This window comes from Vicugna pacos, chromosome 22 (genome assembly GCF_048564905.1).
Source record: "Vicugna pacos chromosome 22, VicPac4, whole genome shotgun sequence".
Lineage (NCBI taxonomy): Eukaryota > Metazoa > Chordata > Mammalia > Artiodactyla > Camelidae > Vicugna > Vicugna pacos.
The window spans coordinates 23,714,921-23,733,657 of record NC_133008.1 but is presented as its reverse complement, the minus strand read 5'-3'; the positions used below and the strand labels follow the sequence as shown (position 1 = coordinate 23,733,657).

General features: G+C 39.7%; 2 protein-coding genes across 3 annotated transcripts; one reads left to right on the top strand and one right to left on the bottom strand.

Moving 5' to 3' along the window:
- Window positions 1-4,103: 4,103 nt before the first annotated feature.
- On the bottom strand, window positions 4,104-6,832 carry LOC107034957 (olfactory receptor 7A5-like). Of its 2 annotated transcripts, XM_072946998.1 has the most exons (2): window positions 6,822-6,832; window positions 4,104-5,013 (listed from the first exon to the last, which is right to left on the bottom strand). In XM_072946998.1, exons 1-2 carry the CDS (start codon window positions 6,830-6,832, stop codon window positions 4,104-4,106), a joined length of 921 nt encoding a protein of 306 aa, XP_072803099.1. The 2 variants fall into 2 exon arrangements, with proteins under 2 accessions (XP_072803099.1, XP_015106721.1); XM_015251235.2 differs by lacking the exon at window positions 6,822-6,832 and having other exon boundaries at window positions 4,104-5,042.
- A 10,013-nt stretch (window positions 6,833-16,845) lies between these two features.
- Window positions 16,846-18,189, top strand: LOC102529831 (olfactory receptor-like protein OLF4). Its single transcript, XM_072946997.1, has 2 exons — window positions 16,846-17,790; window positions 18,157-18,189. The coding sequence occupies exons 1-2, from the start codon at window positions 16,876-16,878 to the stop codon at window positions 18,187-18,189; spliced, it is 948 nt and encodes a 315-aa protein (XP_072803098.1). The 5' UTR covers window positions 16,846-16,875.
- The last annotated feature ends 548 nt before the right edge of the window (window positions 18,190-18,737 follow it).

Below are 18,737 nucleotides of genomic sequence, written 5' to 3'. Positions count from 1 at the left end.
CAAGGGAGAAGGAGGAAATGATGCATGGGTCCCTGGGCCAGACTTAGGAGTCCAAATAAAAAACGGCTCCCCTTCCACTCAAGGTTGAACTGCTCAGGAACTGCAGCAGTGGAGATATTTACAGCTCCATATATTGGCTGTATCTACTCACTACATGTGCTCATTAACACATTTTCCAAGATTACTACAACCCCTGAATACACCATTTCCCCAGGGGAACTTGTCTGGACAGAATAGAAAATTTCCAGCTGATACGCTGGAGAGACCAGGTTTGTTCTCTTTGTTCCTAAGAGACCAGGCTAGAAGTCATGTGTATCCAATTCTCATTACTACTCCATGAACTGTCCTGGCTTCCAGAGGTCTAATATTGAAACTTTTTATAGCCTTGAGTCAAAGATTTCTCCAAATCTAATCCTGAGGAAGTGAAGCCATCTTGACTAGGTCCCTTGACTGTCAAAGGCACTGACTTGTGATGAAAATATAGCTTCTGATACCTCCAGAAAATTGCTATTTCTCCTTCAGTAAGGGAGTAATCTGTGTTCTTTTGCTATAAAGCCATGGGTAAAATAATTCTTGGTTTCATAATGCTTTTGAACATCAATTAAAATTTTCATTCTTTTAATACAAGTGAAGAGCTGGTATTTAGTCCTTTATTTATTAAACATTTGGTAATTATAAGGGATACATTTAGATCTTTTAATGTACCTTGGGTTGAACTTAGAATTTTTATATGTATTGTCTCATTCATTTTTTTCTAAAATTCTGTCCTTTGTGGACTGTACAAATATTAGCCTCATTCTAAGTTTGCAGAATTGTGGTTCAGAAGTGTTAGGTGATTGGCCCAAAATATGAACTGAGTAAGGGATGTGTTTCATATAGTACAAAGGATATTTTTAGTTCTCACGGTCTAAGCTAGTGATTCTCAATCAGAGATGATTTTGCCTCCAGAGAACACTTGGCAATATCTGGAGAAATTTTTGACAGTCATATCTGGGAAAGTGCTACTGATATTCCCCAGTTGAGGTCAGGATGCAATTCAGCAAACTACAAAGCCCAGGACAGCCCCCACCACAAGGACTTATTCAGCACAAATGTCAGTAGTGGTGAGGTTGAGAAACACTATCCTAAACAAGCACTTCTCCCAACATCAAGGTGTGTTTAAATCACTAGGGGATCTTGTTTAAATAGTTTCTGATTTGGCAGGACTAGGGTGACCTAGAGGTTCTGGGTTTGTAAGAAACTCTCATATGTTGTTGATGTTGCAGGTCCTGCTCTGTGAACCACACTGTGTCAAGACTGTACCCAGTGTTAGAGTCAGATATGGGTATTTTTAAGTCTTATCCATTAAGAATCTTCATTTCCACCTCAGGTCTGATGTAAGGTGGTCAAATGTGGGACCCAGTCATTCAGTTTCTGCATTCACAAGGTTACAAGTGCGTCTTAAGAGTATTTCCCTCTTGATAGGAAATAAAACTTTTTTTTCCTTTGTTTCCACATCTACCACTGGGGAAATACCATGTAGGGAGCTGGGGTGAGAAATAGATCATATTTAGAGCTCATAGGAAGTTACTTTGCAGTGATAGATGCTCACTCCATAGCAGTTATTACAACTATGTGTGAGTTCCACATTTACTAAGCTCATTGGGACTCCAGAGAATCTCTTGGAATAGGAAGTGAGTCCGGGATTACCTGATCCTGGGAGACAGTGAGATTTGATATTGAAGATCTCCTCCCAGGACCCCACCCAGGGGAGCAAAGTGCTTGAGAGGCCACGATTCTGTGTTCTAATCTATGAAGGGACGTAAACTCCGACCCCTTATGGTGGCTCTCTATCACTTGAGTAAGAATTTTTAGACTCTTTTGAGCTATTTTTACTGTGTTTCTATGATTACTCTGGAATGTGTAGAATTGCTGTTTCTCAGTGAATCATAGTTTCTTTCAATTCTTCTTATCTTCCTCTGTTTCTAGTCTATAACATATAATTCATAAACGTTTGATGTCAACAAAAGTATGAAATGCTTGTGTGTTTGTTTCTGCCCCAAATTAGAATTTATTTTTCACAATTCTTGTTCTGTCCCTCCTTCTCTTAGGAGGACTGTACATCCTCGGCCATTGCTTTGAGTCTTGACTGTGCCTCAAGTGGGAGGAGTCATGACCTCACTGCTTGGCTTTGAACTTGAACATGTGACAAGCTTTGGTGGATAGAATGTGGGCAGACTTGACAAGCTCAATGCCTAAGAAGAAGCTGTAAGAGGCTTTGTGAGATTCTACCCTTTCTCTTACTTTTCCCCTCTCTTATGAGCATGGGTACCTCTCACATAGGAGCTGTTCCATTGGCGTGGCTCCCAGATGAAGACGTGCATGTGGTCTAGCACAGTTGGGACAGAGCCGTAGACATCTTGCAGCATGTGTCTAATGTGATCATAAATAACTTTCATTATTTTAAGACACTGTGACTTGGGGAGTTACTTGTTACCACAGCAAAGCTGACTACTACATCCCTTTACATGATATTTAATAAAAGTTAATATTTATCTACCAGCTAAATGGACACTGCAGGATACTGATTTGTTCAAGTATGTATTCCCAGGAGATATGCATGTGGGATAAAATCTCCAAAATAGAAATTAAAGCCTGAGGCTTTAAAAATATTCTAAAATATAAATATTGGTACTCTCACCTATGTTCCACTGATTTGATTACTAATTTATAGAATTATAATAAAAGAATTATGTGCATATCTTGTTCTCTGAACTCAAATTGTTCCTGAGTTGCTTTCCAAAATTCAGAAATCAAATCAATTTGGATCCTGAGAAGTTACTTGTACTATACCTTCTATTAGACATTAAAGAAATCCTCATTCACATTTTCTTTTTCTCTCCCCCAAAAAGGTTAGAGAGGGTTGTAAATTTCAGGTTCTCAGCCTGGAATGTAAAAATCTGGAATGTACTTCCATTCCACCAGCACAGGAAAAGATGAGTATTCTACAAAATGATATATTTTCTCAAATCCATTGGAGAGCTGAGGTCACAGATCAACCTATTATTCTGAAATCTAAGGAAAGTCAGTAGATTCCAGTAAGAGACAAGGCTGTGGGGCAGAGCTTGCCTGGGGGAAGATCAGGGGAAGAAGGTATTGCTGACATTTATCAGGCAAAGTTTTGGGTAAAAATCTTAAAGAATATCTAAAAGTCAAGTGTGAATTGGCTACTATGAGAACAGAGAACTGATATTGCTAGGTTTACTATTATTTCTCTATAACTCTCAGATAACCATGCAGGTGAATAGAGAGGGTTGCACTGACCACTTAAATCCCTCAGGTAAAGAGACCCAGGATCTGGCAGTTGGAAATTGGACTGGAAACAGTCAGAAATGATAGGAATCAAGGTGATATGGATGGGACACAAGCAGTATTTAATATAGTTGCCTAAGTTGTCAATGCAGTTTTTATTCATATGAGTAATATAGCTCATGACTCTTCTTTCAATAAACAAAGGGAAAACAATTGGGGTAATATATGTCACTTGAAAATAAATTATTCTTGAGAAAGGCATGTAGTCCTATGGAAAAAAAGGGAATTATCCAAATTTATCTTAAATGATCTTTGGAAAAACTTTGTGAAAATAGGGGGGAAAAATAACTGTCTATATATGACAGGAGAAAAGCCTAATGAAGTGAGTTACCTAAACTGCATAGAGAAGTTGCCAAGTAGAGTTTATTCCATATGAGTAATACAACTTATGACTAATTTTTTAGCAAGATAAAAGAAAAACTTGGAATGATATATGTCATTTGAGATGATACTATTCTTAAGAAATCCACAGAGACCCAAGAAATAAAAGAGAATTTGCAAATATTTCTCATATAAGTTTGGGAGGAAATGTGTGAAAGCAAGAAAATGGCACAAATGGAAAAAAATGTCTATATTAGAGCAGAAATCTTGTAAATTGTGTAGAGAGAAGTTGAAGTCAAAGAAATAGAAATTTCAGTAAATCATAGAAAGAGCAAATTTTACACCCACAATATATTCAAAGAATAACTTGTCTCCATTTATTTGAGCCCTGCAATCATGAGCACAACTTTGCCCCAGAAGAGTTGGCCCTTTTAAAGCCCAATGAATCTTTTCAGAGCCCCCTTTATGTCTTTATTCCGTAGACTGTAGATGAAGGGATTCAGCATGGGTGTGACCACATTGTACATCACTGAGGCTGTTACACCTGAATACGAGCTGTGGGAATCAGCAGGGCTAAGGTACACTCCTAGGGCTGTACAATAAAATAAGGCAACCGCGGAGAGGTGAGACACACAGGTGGAAAACGCTTTATACTTCCCCTGAGCTGATGAGATTCTTCGTATGGAGGAAACTATCTTAGAGTAAGAGTAAAGTATTCCAGCAAATGGACCACCACCCAGCAGCCCAGATACAACATACACAGTCACATAATTAAGGAAATTGTCAGAACAGGAACCCCGGACCACCTGATTGAGTTCACAGGAAAAGTGGGGGATCTCCAGGACTCTACAGGACAGCCGCAACATCATTAAAGTATGTACCAAAGAATTCAGGGCACTCATCGTCCAGGACATCAGAACCAGCAGCCCACAGAGCCTGGGGTTCATGAGGACTGTGTAGTGCAGGGGGCGGCAGATGGCCACAAAGCGGTCAAAGGCCATTACTGTCAGAAGGAAGTCATCCAGTCCTGCAAAGAGTACTAAAAAGTATATCTGGCTGATGCAGCCTTCATATGTTATAAACTTGCTCTGGGTCTGGATGTTCCACAGCATCTTTGGGATGGTGGTGGACGTGAAACAGATGTCTACAAAGGACAGGTTGGAGAGGAAGAAGTACATGGGGGTGTGGAGGTGGGAGTCAGAGCTGATGGCCAGGAAGATGAGCAGGTTTCCAAACACAGTGATCAGGTACATGGAGAGGAAAAGCCCAAATATGAGGGGCTGCAATGCTGGCTCCTCTGAAAATCCCAGAAGAAGAAATAGTGAAATCCCTGTACCATTGCTTGGTACCATGTGGTGGTGATCACTACCAGGAAAGAAAAAAATTACCTGATTAATTTCTACACATGTGGGCATTCACCTAGTGAAAGGCTGTGAATTATATTTTTCAGTCATACGGAATCTTCTGTGATGTCCATGACTATAAATTCCTGTCTGACACTCAGCGTTTCCCCCAAGAGGTCATGTATGACACACTTTTAAAGCAAAATTCTTTCATGCATTTTGGGGATTTATGTTGAGTACTGACCACCTTCTACAGTAGAAGTGTGGGATGCTGACAACAAAACTCTTTGCAATCCAATGATGAAGAAAGAATATAAATTAGCAAATAAAAACCATATACCAGGTCTTAAGGTGACAGGTGCTATGAAAATACAAGTAGGTATGAAATAGAGCTACTGGAGCCTTTATATTTTACTGGAGGTTCAGGAAGACCTGAAAACAAGGAGAAATTTGAACAGAGATCTGACAGAAGACAAAGCGGGAGACACTAGGTTATCTGGGGGACGAGTGCGCCCTGTTGGGGGAAGACTCAGTGCAAAGGTCCTGAGGATGGAACTTGTTTCAAATATTCAAGACTCCAAAGGAAACCAACGTGTCCATGGGAACGAGCAAGAGGAAGAGTGAGGAGAGACGGTGTCAGAGAGGGTTGAAGAGCAAGGTGGCCTCCCTGCTGCGGCTGAACCTTCAAGACACAGGGAGTCCCTCACTCACGTGTCGTTCTTTTCACATTTTTTATTTTGTTTTAAATGATTCCTGTGAATAGAAATGGGCCCTATCTTTATTTCCTTATGTTGGTTAACATCACGGTGTCTGCCTTTTAAGGGTCACATTTTGGAGTATGTAAACTTAGTACCACTGCCCAGAGAACTGCTTATTCCCCACAACACACACACACACACATGCATGTACACACACATACACACACACACACACACACACACGTACAGCACATTATGACTTACAGGGCTTGTTATTCCCTGGCTCTTCTCACTTCCAGCCACAAGCATTAGGAAAGGAATGATACCAGGCAAGTTGCCAACATCAAATTGTTTTTATCCTAGAGAATGTAGAAACCCAAATTCAAGTTGGTAAGCCTCCTGTGAAGCTTCATTTTAATATGACCATTTTGTGCCCTGTATTAAAAAATAAACTGGAAAAAAAAACCAGTCAAAAAAATTAGAGAGACAAGAAAGAAAAGGATATGTGGAGGAAAACAAGGTCCAGCTGTGGGTCACATCTCTTGGTGGCTGCCTTGTTACAGTGCACAGGACTTGGAGTATGTCTACCTCATTTCTGCAGGCACTTCACCCTCTAGAAGTCTGACGGCCTGGGTGTTACATACATGGTCCCCCCCATGCTGAACCCCTCCATCTACAAAACAAGATCTAATAAGCTCAGGTGGTACCTGAGAAATTGCGATGAGGAGAAAGCTCCACTGGTTCTGGCTGGAGTCCAACCTCAGTTATATCTCCTTGACGCCCAGAATACTTAATAGAGCTGCCTAAAACAATTTATTGAAGGAGAAAGGAGCCATTTCTTTACAAAATCAAGACATCTTACTGGTTGAACATGGCACCAGAAAAACTAACAATTATTGTTAGAAAATTATTAGAAATTATTAGACATCATTATGTTAGAAAAATTAACAACAGAAAATATACAATGTACAAAAACAGATGAGACTTTAAAATGTAAATGGTAAAAGACTTTTGTAAATGATCTTAAATACAAAAATACTTTTGAATCATAAAACCAATTTTTGAATCTCAGATCTACCATATATTAGCTGTTTGAATTTAGTGAGACTACAGATCCATTGTAAATGTTAATATCCGTACTCAAATAGTGGGGTTAGTGATATCCATCTTCCTAGGTTGGCAGACAAATTTAGTCAATATATGTGAAAAACGTAGCATAGTGTTTTCATGTTACTAAGTGAATGATTGTCACTGGTGATGAGATTTGGCTGATTTTTTTTTTCTTCTACCTGGAAAATGTCTCCATTGCTTCCCTGCCTCTTGGGTAATGAAGAGTTACAAAGTAAATCTCCTTAGCATATCCATTTTGCATATTAAATACAGTTTTTTCATATGAATACCCAAGGTGAGAGAAGATACTGTGAAATGTATGTCTCAAGAACACTTGCATGTTAGTATCGACCTCCATGAGTCTGGGTCTTTCTGATAGATACAGAACATGCTTAAATACATCCCTTCCTAAAAAGTTGGGGGAAAAAAATGCCTTTAGGTCACTGCACATGCCTCCAAGTCCAGTACTCTATTTTCTTACTCCCCTTAACTGCAGAACTCCTCTAATAGGTTCTAATTTTACGGGAAACACTTTACACTTCCAATTCCTTTCTCATTTTCATTCAACTGGGCTTCCATTCCCATCACTTAATTGTCAACAACGACCCTGGCATTGCAGAGTCCAACAGACACTTCTCTTTTTAACATATTAAACAAATGAACTGTATGTTCATTAGTAACCTTGACCAACAAATATGGCAAATATCTTGGGTCTGGGGCAGATTGATTAGGCTCAGAGGTGACTTCAGATAAGAGTTTGCCACTTCCGTTCTCTCTGAATCTTTTCTGAAGTACCTGTTGAACTCTCAGACTCACCTGGATGGGGTCTATGTGTGGGAAATCTCTGTGCAGATATCTGAGTTCCTCTGTGGGTGGTTGATGATGTAGACTGAAGCTCTGTTCCCAGGTAGGTCAGAAGGAAGGAGTGAAGCATTGGTCCCTCAGTCAGATTTAGGACCCCAAAACACAACAACCAGGTCCTGTTCAGCCCAAGATAGTCCAGCCTGAGAGACTGCAGCAGGGGAGATATTTACCACTTTCCATGTCTGCTCATTAGGCAAAATTTCCGTTGCTACTCTCACCCCTGAGTGCATCACTTCCCTGTGGGACACTGGAAACAAAGACAATTTTTCCTGCTTTATTCTGTTCCCAGGAGACCAGGATAGAAGTCAGGAGAATCCAGTTTCTATTACTTCTTCTAATGAACTCGCCTGCCATTCACAAGTCTTGCACTTTGTCCTGACCTTGAGTTAATATTTTCTCCTATCTGCAGCTGAGGAACCTGTCTTGATTAGGTTCCATGGTCTTCCAAATTATTGTCTTTCTCCAGGGAGTATAGCTCCTGATACCCCATAACATTGGTGAACCTACTTGAACAAGAGAGAGAAGGTGTGTTTGTTTGCTACAAAATATATATACATATTCCTTGGCTTCATGTGACTTCTGACAAATCACTTAGGAGATTCATGCTTGTAACTCTAATTTAGAGCTGTCATTTATTCATTCTCTTTTTTAAAAAGCTTAATTATAAGATAAATCTAGATCTTTTTATGCACCATGAACTGAGATTAGAATTTTATTCGGATTGTCTTATTTTATTTTTTATAAAAATCCATTCTGCGTGGTCAGTACTACTATGAATCTCACTTTACATTTGCAGAATCAGGGCTCAGAAGGGTTAGGTGATCTGCCATAAGTTTTGAACTGAGAAAGGGACTGGCTTTGATGGGAACTCCTTCAAGTTTTCCAGTTCTCATGCTCTAGGCCAGTGAGTCTCAAATGGGATGATCTGCCTTCAAAGAATATTGACACTGTCTAGAGAAACTTTTGGTTGTCACAACTGGTGTTACTGCCACCCAGCGAATTGAGCCAGGGATGTCAGTCAACATCCTGCCATGCGCAGGGTGGTCCCCACCACAAAGAATTACCCAGCACAATTGTCAACAGTGAGGAGATGACAAACAAATCATGACAACTCCAACGTCAATAGGAGATTCATAGGAATCACTTGGGAATCTTGTTCAGAGGCAGATTCTGCCATAAGAGATCTAACATGGGCCCAGAGATTCTGCATTGATAACGAGCTCCCAGTTAATACTGATTCTGCAGGTTGGTCTGTGAGCCATTCTTTGAGTACCAATGCTATGGTCCAGTATTAGAGTCAGGTGTAAGTATTTTGAAGCCTTCTCCACCAAGTATCCTCCTGCCATGTCAAGTCTGATGTTAGGTGGTAAAATGTGGGACTCAGTAGTTCAATTTCTGCATGCTCTAATTTACACGTGCCTCTTGAGTGTTTTCCTCATGACAGAAAAATAAAACTTTAAGGCGTTTGGTTCTTCATATGTAGGTTTTTGGTTCTTTCTCTATAAACTTGGTATACAGATTCCACTCATCTTATGGAGTTGACTTTTGTTGTGTAGCTGCTATTGTATTATATGTCATGTATTATATTAATGCACTGCAAATAGACTTTTAAGATTCAAAATGTAGCACCGTGCCTTTCCTGGAGGTAAATGTGGTTGATGATTCAATTTCGTCTCTGATGATTTGTCCACAATACTTTTAAATTAATCAAGTGTGTAGACAATATCATGATATTCTCATAACTTATGGATATACATAGAGGCATCATTTTTATTAAGATAATAATATTTATTTTTATTTTAAAACTATTACAAAGGTATTTAAAGGAAAAGTACAAAAATAATTTAAAAGATATGTCACAATAGTAATTAAAAGTACATATACACACATTACTCTATATAAAATAGATAAACAACAAGGACCTACTATGTAGCACAGGGAACTATATTCAATCTCTTGTAATGAGCTGTAATGGAAAAGAATCTTTAAAAAATATATATGTATGTATATGTATAACTGGATCAATTTGCTGTACACATGAAACTAACATTGTAAATCAACTACACTTCAATAAAAAATAAAAAATAATTGTAAAATTGCAAAATGTAGTATTAGCATTATATCATAGTAGATTAGGCAAAACATAATGGACTCATCTGAAATCTTTGTAGTGTTGTATATATTACATTTAATTAATCTATTAATAAAGTTTGCTTCTCCATTGGAAAAAAGAAAGTACACATGAGAGACTGGCTGATCAGGTGTCAGGGCTGTTGAAAAAAATGAGGTCTGCTTGGGGGACAAAATTAGTTTTTATGTGTAGGTTTTACAGCGAATGGTGGCAATACAAGAGAAGACGGCTGCATTTGGAAATCCCAAATTGGCAGAAGAGAAAAGTCCGTTAAACAAACGCATTGTCTCATCAATACATTGGGTCAAGCTAAAGGTGACCACACTTCTGGAATTCCTGTTGGTAGCTGATTCAGTCATGCTTCTTCCTCTCTTTTGGCAGACACTCCTCTACATGGAACCAGACTTCTCTGACACTATCTATCACCATCCTCCCTCTTGCACTTTCCACTGGACACAACAGCTTCCTTCCGAGCCTTGATCTTCTGAAACGAGTGGCCATTCCCTCTGACCAGCACACACTTCCCCCAGGTAGTGTGTCCTGCCCTCTCTTCCTTGAAACCTCTGTTCAAATGTTTGCCATTCTACCTGAACACCCAATAAAAAATAATAAGCCCATTAACTCTCTTCTTTATAACTGATTACTTTTTCTTCACAGCATCTGTCACCATCTGAAAATTTGTATGGTTTTTCATTTGCTTATATTCTTTCTCCATCATTGGACTATAGGAACTGTTGTCTCTCAGCACCCTATACTCTTTGTCTGGAAGTCGATCAGTCCTCAGTTTATATTCCCCAATGCATGACACAATTCCTCATTGAAAGTGTACAATACATGATCACTTGGGGGAATGCTGAAGGTGGAATAGGAATTCCTATTCAGAGACGGCACAGGGGATCACTTACAGGGGAAGTTTCCATACAAAAATTATGGATATTAATTTTTTGAATGCAAAATACCAATTGTAGACTTTCAACGATGTTTGCAATGCCAATTTTTTGATAAACTCGTCATGTTATTTTTTTGTTTCCTGATAGTTGCTTCTACCACTTGGAACCAGGGAATGATACATGGATTACAGTTTTTCTGCACAAACCCATGTCCTTCCACATCTCCTAGTTACCTAGAAGGGAACCTCAAATTTCCTCTCAAAAAAAAAAAACAAACCTGAAAGCTATCTGAACATCTCTTCTACAACAAAGGATAAAATGGCCACATCAAAGTGATAGGAGAAACAGAGAAGTGGTCTCTCTAAAAACTCCACCCCTGGCATTGGTGGCCCACAAATGGGTAGGGTATCACATCGACAGAGATTTCCCCTAAGGGACAATTGGTTTGTGTCTTACATCAAGCATACCAACCCTTGGGACCTGCACCAGAGAGACAAGTTATCAAAATCAACTTTGAAAACCAGTAAGACTTAAGTCCAGGAGACCCAAAAGTCAGTGAGGAAGGTAAAGTTTTCTCTTAAAGAGCTCATGCACAGATTCACTCATCCCAGGACCTGGCACAAAAACAGCAATTTGAAAAGTGCCTAGACCCCACATTAAGGAGACTCATTATCTAATTAAAGCACTTGCTGGGCCTGCAGTGGTTTCTCTGGGTGCAGAGGCACAGACTGGCAGGCATCATTTTCATGCTCTCCAGTCACCTTACTAGTACTGCCACTGGCAGGTGCCATGACTACACTCCCTCTACCTTGCTAGTAGACATGGCAGTGCCCTACCCCCATGCTTCCCCACATCCTTGTGCAGCCAGCTGGCTGGCTCCACCCTTGCAATCTCCTGTGTCACACTACAACTGGAGAGTTTGCCCCATTCCCACACTCTCTCACGTCAATGCTATGGCCACTGGGCTTGCCCAGCTCATGGGCTTGCCTCTCCCATGACCCTGCAAGCTGCAGAGATCCCTCACCCATGACTATCCACAGGCCCACAACAGCCATCAAACTTGGCCTGGCTCTGGACTTCATCACAGCCCCACCGGAGCCAGAAGGCTTACATGCTCTTCCATGACCCTGATGCAGCCGGAGGCCCTCCCTGGTTCAGACAACCCTGCAGCCCCTCTGAAGTCAGTGGGCTTGCCCTACTCGTGTGCCCATCCACAGCCCTGCTGCAGGTGGGTTTGCCCCACCACCATATGCTCTTGCCCCACCCCAGCCCAGAAGGCATATGACACGTGAAAGTGTAAGTCTCACTGGTAAAGGTAAATATATAATAAGGTGGTGGATAAACTACATATAAGCCAGTACAAATGGTAAAAGCTAAAGTAGTAAAAATAACTAACTATAATAATTAAAGGATAAACAAAATAAATGTGTGAGAAGAGTAAAAATGTGGAGTTTTAGAATGTGTTCAAACTTCAGTTGTTAACAACATAAAATAGACTATTACAATTATAGAGTGTTATATGTAAGCTTCATGGTAGCCCCAAGCAAAAACCTATAGTAGATATAGAAAAGATAATGAACAAGGATTCTAAGCATAACAATAAAGAAAGTCATCAAACCACAAGAGAAGAAAGCAAAAGAAGAAGAAAGGAGCAGAGAGGAACTACAATGAAACAAGTAACAAAATGGCAATTAGCACATACCTAACAATCATTACTTTATACGTAAATGGACTAAATTCTCCCAGCAAAAGAAACAGATTGGCTAAACGGACTTTTTATAAAAAGTCCCATCTATGTACTTCCTCCAAGAGACTCACTTTTGATATGAGGACACACAGACTGAAAGTAAATGAATGGAAGAATTTTTTCCATGCAAATGGAAACAACAAGAAAGCTGGAGTAGGTATATCACATCACAATAAGTAGCCTTGAAGACAAAGACTGTAATAAAAGACAAAGAATGGCTTTACATAATGGTAAAAAGGGTCAATCCAAAAACAGGATTTAAAAATATATATGCATCCAGCATAAAAGCAACTGAATATATAAGCCAGCTATTCCCAGAGCAAAAGGGAGAAATAGACAGCAATACTGTATGTACTTATTGGTATTAAGTTCTTAAATGTTTTGGCAAAATCCTCATGAAAATAATGCATGTAATGCCCAGGGTTTATTGCTGAAAGAACTCAGTTATCCCCCTTGTTGAACAGAAATTTTCTGGAGATTCAAGGGCTGTGTCCCCACTACAAGTCAATGCTTTGATGATACAAGAGACCTAATCCAGAGTTTTCCTCAGTCTTAGACTTGGACTAACTCAGAGCTGAGATAAGGTGCTAGGTGATTTAAAGATCTAGGAGGGAGGCAATTTGGCCAGGAAGGAATGAAAAAAACAAAAGAGAACTAGATTCACTTGACTTCTACCCTTGCCCCTTGTGAATAGAGAATCATTAGGAAAAATTTCCTTCCTTCCAAAACAATTTTCCACAGGGGGATTGTGTGCTTAGAAGTTGAAATAACAAGAGAGAAATGTGCTAATGAGCAGATAGAGGGAGCTATAAACATCTCCACATCTGCAGTCTCTCGGTGTGAGTAATATTGGGCTGGAAGGGTCTTCTTTTTTCTTTCTTTCTTTGGAGTCCTAACTCTGTCTGGGGGACTTCACTCCTTCCTGCTGTCTTGTCTGGGGAGAAGGTATTAATCCATCATCCACCGTTTAGGGAAGAATTCAGACCCCCACATGGAGACCTCCCTCTCAGAATTCCCATCCAGGTGAGTCCAACAACCCAGCTGACCGTGCATAAGAAGGTGAGAGAATGGAAACCAATTCAACTTAGCCCAGAGGCAAGACATTGCTGTTTTTGTTAGTTTGCTTGATTAACTAATTAATGTATTTCTATCAGGGGCCACATAATATTTCACAGTGTGGCTGTGCTACTCACACGTTTGATGATCTTTCATATTCGCTATCATTAAATCGCTATTACAACAATGCTAGAAAAATATGTTGAGATTTTAAGTTCCAACTGTGGTTCAAATGGGGAAGGTGAGGGGTTTTTCCCCTAGAAGACACTGAGCAATGTTCAGAGACATTTTGACTGTCAGACTGGAGAGGGGTGGGTGGAGGTCTAGGGTGCTGTAAACATCATTCAGTGCACAGGACAGACCGCACAACAGAGAATCATCCAGCCCAGAATGTCAATAGTACTGAGACTGAAAACCTGGGTTAAAGAATACAATTATTTGTAATATTTATAGCAATAACAATATATTCAAGTTGTTTTCCAGTCTTGTAACATATTATGTTTCTGCCAGCAAAATTAGGGTACAGCTTTTGCTATCAGTTTGAAGTTTCCAACCCCAACCAGTGTGACAGCTCTTTAAGTCTTTTTTCCTCCAGGCTTATGAATGTGAAAGATGTTTCTTGTTTTCTTAAACTACTGCTCAGTTTCCACAAACTTTACATATTTGATCGCTGTATTAATTTGCCTATTGTTATTATATGCCCATATATTATTTGCCCATTTTTCTACAATATTCAGCATTTCAAAAGATTTCTACAAATCATTGCTTCCCAATTGATCTTGGAGGATATTTTCTGACAGTAAAATTAAAAAATTTTATTTAAATATATCTATCTTCCTACCTCTGAGTTTCTTGCTTTATTGGAGATTGTTTTGCCACCTGTAAATTGTATACATTGTGTTCTAGACATTCATCTAAAATGTGTTGCTTGTTGGTTACTCTTACACTGATGTTGTATTACCCCGGTTTTTTTGTAAGATGGGTAAACAAAGAGACCAATTTGTCTTCCAGACAAATAACCGTTTATGCCAGGTTTTTTAAACAATCCAGACTTTTCCAATTAAATGGAAACACACTTTGCCATCTGGTAAAAGTTCATATCTACTGTGACCTAATTCCTGATCATTCAACAACAACAGCAAAAATAGAACACCTGCTATGTACCAGAAAGTTCCAGGTACATTACATGCTATCTTATCTTATGTCAAGGTCTTGACTAAGCTAAATATGAATTCATGTTGATATAATTAAATTGTTATTTTTATATTATATTTGAGTTTGTGTTTGATTCTTCATTCAGTTTTGCTCACTACAGTTTTTGAAGCTACTCATTTTAACCTGTTGTCATTATTCTTGTCTTTAATTTTATAACTTTTCCTACTCTTAGATGAGTTTTTGTATAAGTGCACATGTATTCACACACGTTTGTGAAAACTACGACAGTGATCAAAGCAGGTGAAGCCCCTGCCCTTCTGGAACATGCAGCCTGATAATGAGGACAGAGTACAATGAAATAAATGTGTTATGGCATGACGTTTTCAGGCATAACCATATGAAGAAAGGGATTCAGCATAAAAACGCAGAATTCTCATGGTGTAGACAGGATTTATAGGGCATGGTCTGGGGAGAGCTATGCATGTTGTGCGAAGTCCAGAACCAGGATTAGAGTGTGGGTTTGTCCAAAAAGAGATTAAAACCCAGAGCCCAAGAGCAACGAAGGAAAGACTTCACATCAGAAAAGTGACAAAGAGGCCAACTTCATCCCCTACTGGACCATATAAAAACTAATTGGTTAAATAACTATGGGATAGGCACAGGGGAAAAGTCTTCTATTGCTTGATACCAGAAATGCCCAACTTTTGTTACATGTTATATATTTTCTTTCGGAAAGTGTTGATTTATCCCTCCGTTCATTCTCTCTTGGATGTACATTATGTAAGGTGTTTGACACCGTAAAAATACCACTACTTTTGTCTGTTGGACAAACTTCTTTTTGTTCTTTTATTATCTTTGTTGGACATAAAGCAAACGTAATCAGGGTTGGAAAGCTGCCAGAATCAGGGGAGATTCCTCTTCCTTACAGCCTCTCAGGGACCAATTGAGCTTATTAGATCTTTATTCCCCACATCATTCCTCCTCTCTCTCTCTCTCTCTTATTCTCTCTCTCTCCCTCTCCTCCCAACCCCAATATACTGAGCAGATTTTTTAAATGTTTGTTTTAATACACACCAGAAAAAGGCCATCTCATTTAGAGCCCCAGTTTTACTTGTCCAAGGGATGCTTAAGAATTGGGATTTCCGGGAACCTTTTCTACATTACACAGGGGGAAGATCATTGATTGAGTCCACTTGGGTTTATGCATTCCTGGTGTGATCAGTAAGGCTGGGGCTGAGAAGGACATGGAAGTAACACAGTGCAGGAAGCCATACTGTGCTCTGTGTGTATTTGTTACTTGTGGGGTGTGAGCAGTTCTCAGAACAGGGGTAACAGGTCTCGTATTTTCCAAGGCGACTCTAACAACCCCCAGGCCAGAACTCAATCAAGGGAGGTGCTAAGCAGGGGGTCTGTTTCAATTCATGGGACACCTTTGCAACAATATTAATAAACTGTAAGATTTAGTAAGGACATGGAAATCCCTGTGCCTTGGGTTTCAGCAGTAGTACAGAGGCCACTTCCCGCCTCAGCACGTGTGGTATTACCTCTCATCACTCTTTCTCATGTTCATTCACCTTGTGACTGGCTTCACTTTTTTTTTTTGACTTGAGCATTTGAAACAAGCACCTTCCTCAAGGCCTTTGCACTGGCACTGCCTCTGGCAGGCATACACTTCCTCACATAACCTGCGTCTCCCTCCCGCTCTTGCTTGTTGTCACTGTTCAAATGTCACCTTGTTTGCAGGTCTTGCCTGGATATCCAAGAAAAATAGAATGCCCTGTTCACCTTCTCCTTTATACTTGCCTTACCCTTTCTACATACTATCTGTCACTAAATAAAATGTTATGATTTTCTTATTTGCTTATATTTTCTTTCTCCACCATTGAATGGTAGGGCCCTATTTTGTTTTTCAGCAATAACTTAATTGCCTACACTGCCTCAGTTTATATTCCTGAAATGCATGAAACTTTTCTAATGAAAACTATAGAATACATTACCCCTTAGGGAAAGAGTTGATTGGGACAAAAATGTTGTATCAGCGATGACAAAGGGGAATCTCCTAAAGTAGATGATATTCATACACAAAATATTTCATTTAATTTCACAACTGCAAAATATAAGTCATAGCATTTCAAACATGTGAGTAAAGCACATGGCTGTGAAAATTAGTCATGTTATTTTCCTCTTTCCTAGAAGTCACCTCTACCACATGAAACCAGGCAATGTTACACGACTTTCAGAATTTCTACTTCTTGGATTTTCAGAGAAAACAGAACTGCAGCCCATAATATTTGGGCTTTTCCTCTCCATGTACCTGATCACTGTGTTTGGAAACTTGCTCATCATCTTGGCCATCACTTCAAACTTTCACCTCCACACACCCATGTACTTCTTCCTCTCCAACCTGTCCTTTGTAGACATCTGTTTCACCTCCACCACCATCCCAAAGATGCTGTGGAACATCCAGACCCAGAGCAAAGTCATCACCTATGAAGGCTGCATCACTCAGATTTATTTTCTCATACTCTTTGCAGTGCTGGACATCTTCCTCCTGACCGTGATGGCCTGTGACCGGTTTGTGGCCATCTGTCACCCCCTGCACTACATGGTCATCATGAACCCCCGGCTCTGTGGACTGCTGGTTCTCCTGTCCTGGATCATAAATATCCTGCATTCCTCTTTGCAAAGCTTGATGATGTTGCGACTGTCCTTCTGCACAAACTTGGAAATCCCACACTTTTTCTGTGAACTCAATCATATGGTCCGACTTGCCTGTTCTGACACCTTTCTCAATAACATACTGATGTACTTTGCAGCTGTCCTGCTGGGTGGTGGTCCTTTTGCTGGTATCATGTACTCTTACTCTAAAATAGTTTCTTGCATACGTGGGATCTCATCAGCTCAGGGGAAGTATAAAGCATTTTCCACCTGTGCGTCTCACCTCTCCGTTGTCTCCTTATTTTATTGCACGATGCTAGGAGTGTACCTTAGCTCTGCTGCTTCCCACAGCGCACACTCAAGTGCAACAGCCTCAGTGATGTACACCGTGGTCACACCCATGCTGAACCCCTTCATCTACAGTCTGAGGAATAAAGACATGAAGAGAGCTCTGAAAGCGCTGTTTGTGAAGGGAACTGTATAAGGGCCAATCGTCACCAAAGGGATGGAAAACCCGTGACTGAATAGGTCAAAGCCGCAGAGATGGCAATTGTGACTATTTGATCAGACAGTGGAAGCAGAACTTGCTCTCTTTTTAAATAAATTAAATTCCTGGAATTTCCATTTCTGTGACTGTAACTTCTCTCTTCAGTTTACGTGACTCTCTTTAGTAAGCCTTCTGCTGCCTCTGACACCCAACGGCTTCTCCTTGTTTTATTCCTACTTTCCCAAATTTACTTCAACAATGTATCAGAAATATTTGGACACTCCTATTTACCTAATGTGACAACATGGATTTCTTTTTTTAACAATAACTTCTCAAATCACATAGGTCATACCAAATATTTTTTTCATTAGTTTTTGAAAAGAACCGTTGAGTTGTAGTAATCCTATTTTTTAAAAACTCGATATATTTGAAGACTGAGGCAATCTGTGTAATTTTATACCAGAGGAAAATCTGAGGCACTATTTTCACTACTATGTCCAATATTCCTTTGTATGTCACTACCTTAACTGCTCTTTCTCACAGTTTGGACTGTAACATACTGGTGTGATTTACAGGGGATCATTAGTTCTTATCCTCCTCATTGGGATCGTGGTCTTTCTTAGCTTAGTGTCCACAATGCCTGCCTTACCCACTCTCAAAATGATTATCAGATACACGTCTGCAAGAGGAGTCCCCATTAAGTGACAAACTTTAATAAATAGATTGACCTAAGATGACCTTAGAATCACAGATAACCTTCAACATGAAGCTAAATTGTAACTGATACATTGTATTACTATGCCAAATATTGATTTTCCATGCTGTATATTTACTGGAGGATGGAGGATAGATGTCCATGTGTAAGGAGAGCTTCATACATATTAGTGAAAAATTGTCTTTTTCCATTTTTTATTGAATTATCTTCC

Coding starts and splice junctions, on each gene's coding strand:
- LOC102529831 (XM_072946997.1), top strand. CDS start 16,876: ATGAAACCAGGCAATGTTACACGACTTTCAGAATTTCTACTTCTTGGA. Junction 17,791..18,156: donor GAGCTCTGAAAGCGCTGTTT/GTGAAGGGAACT, acceptor CAAATCACATAG/GTCATACCAAATATTTTTTT.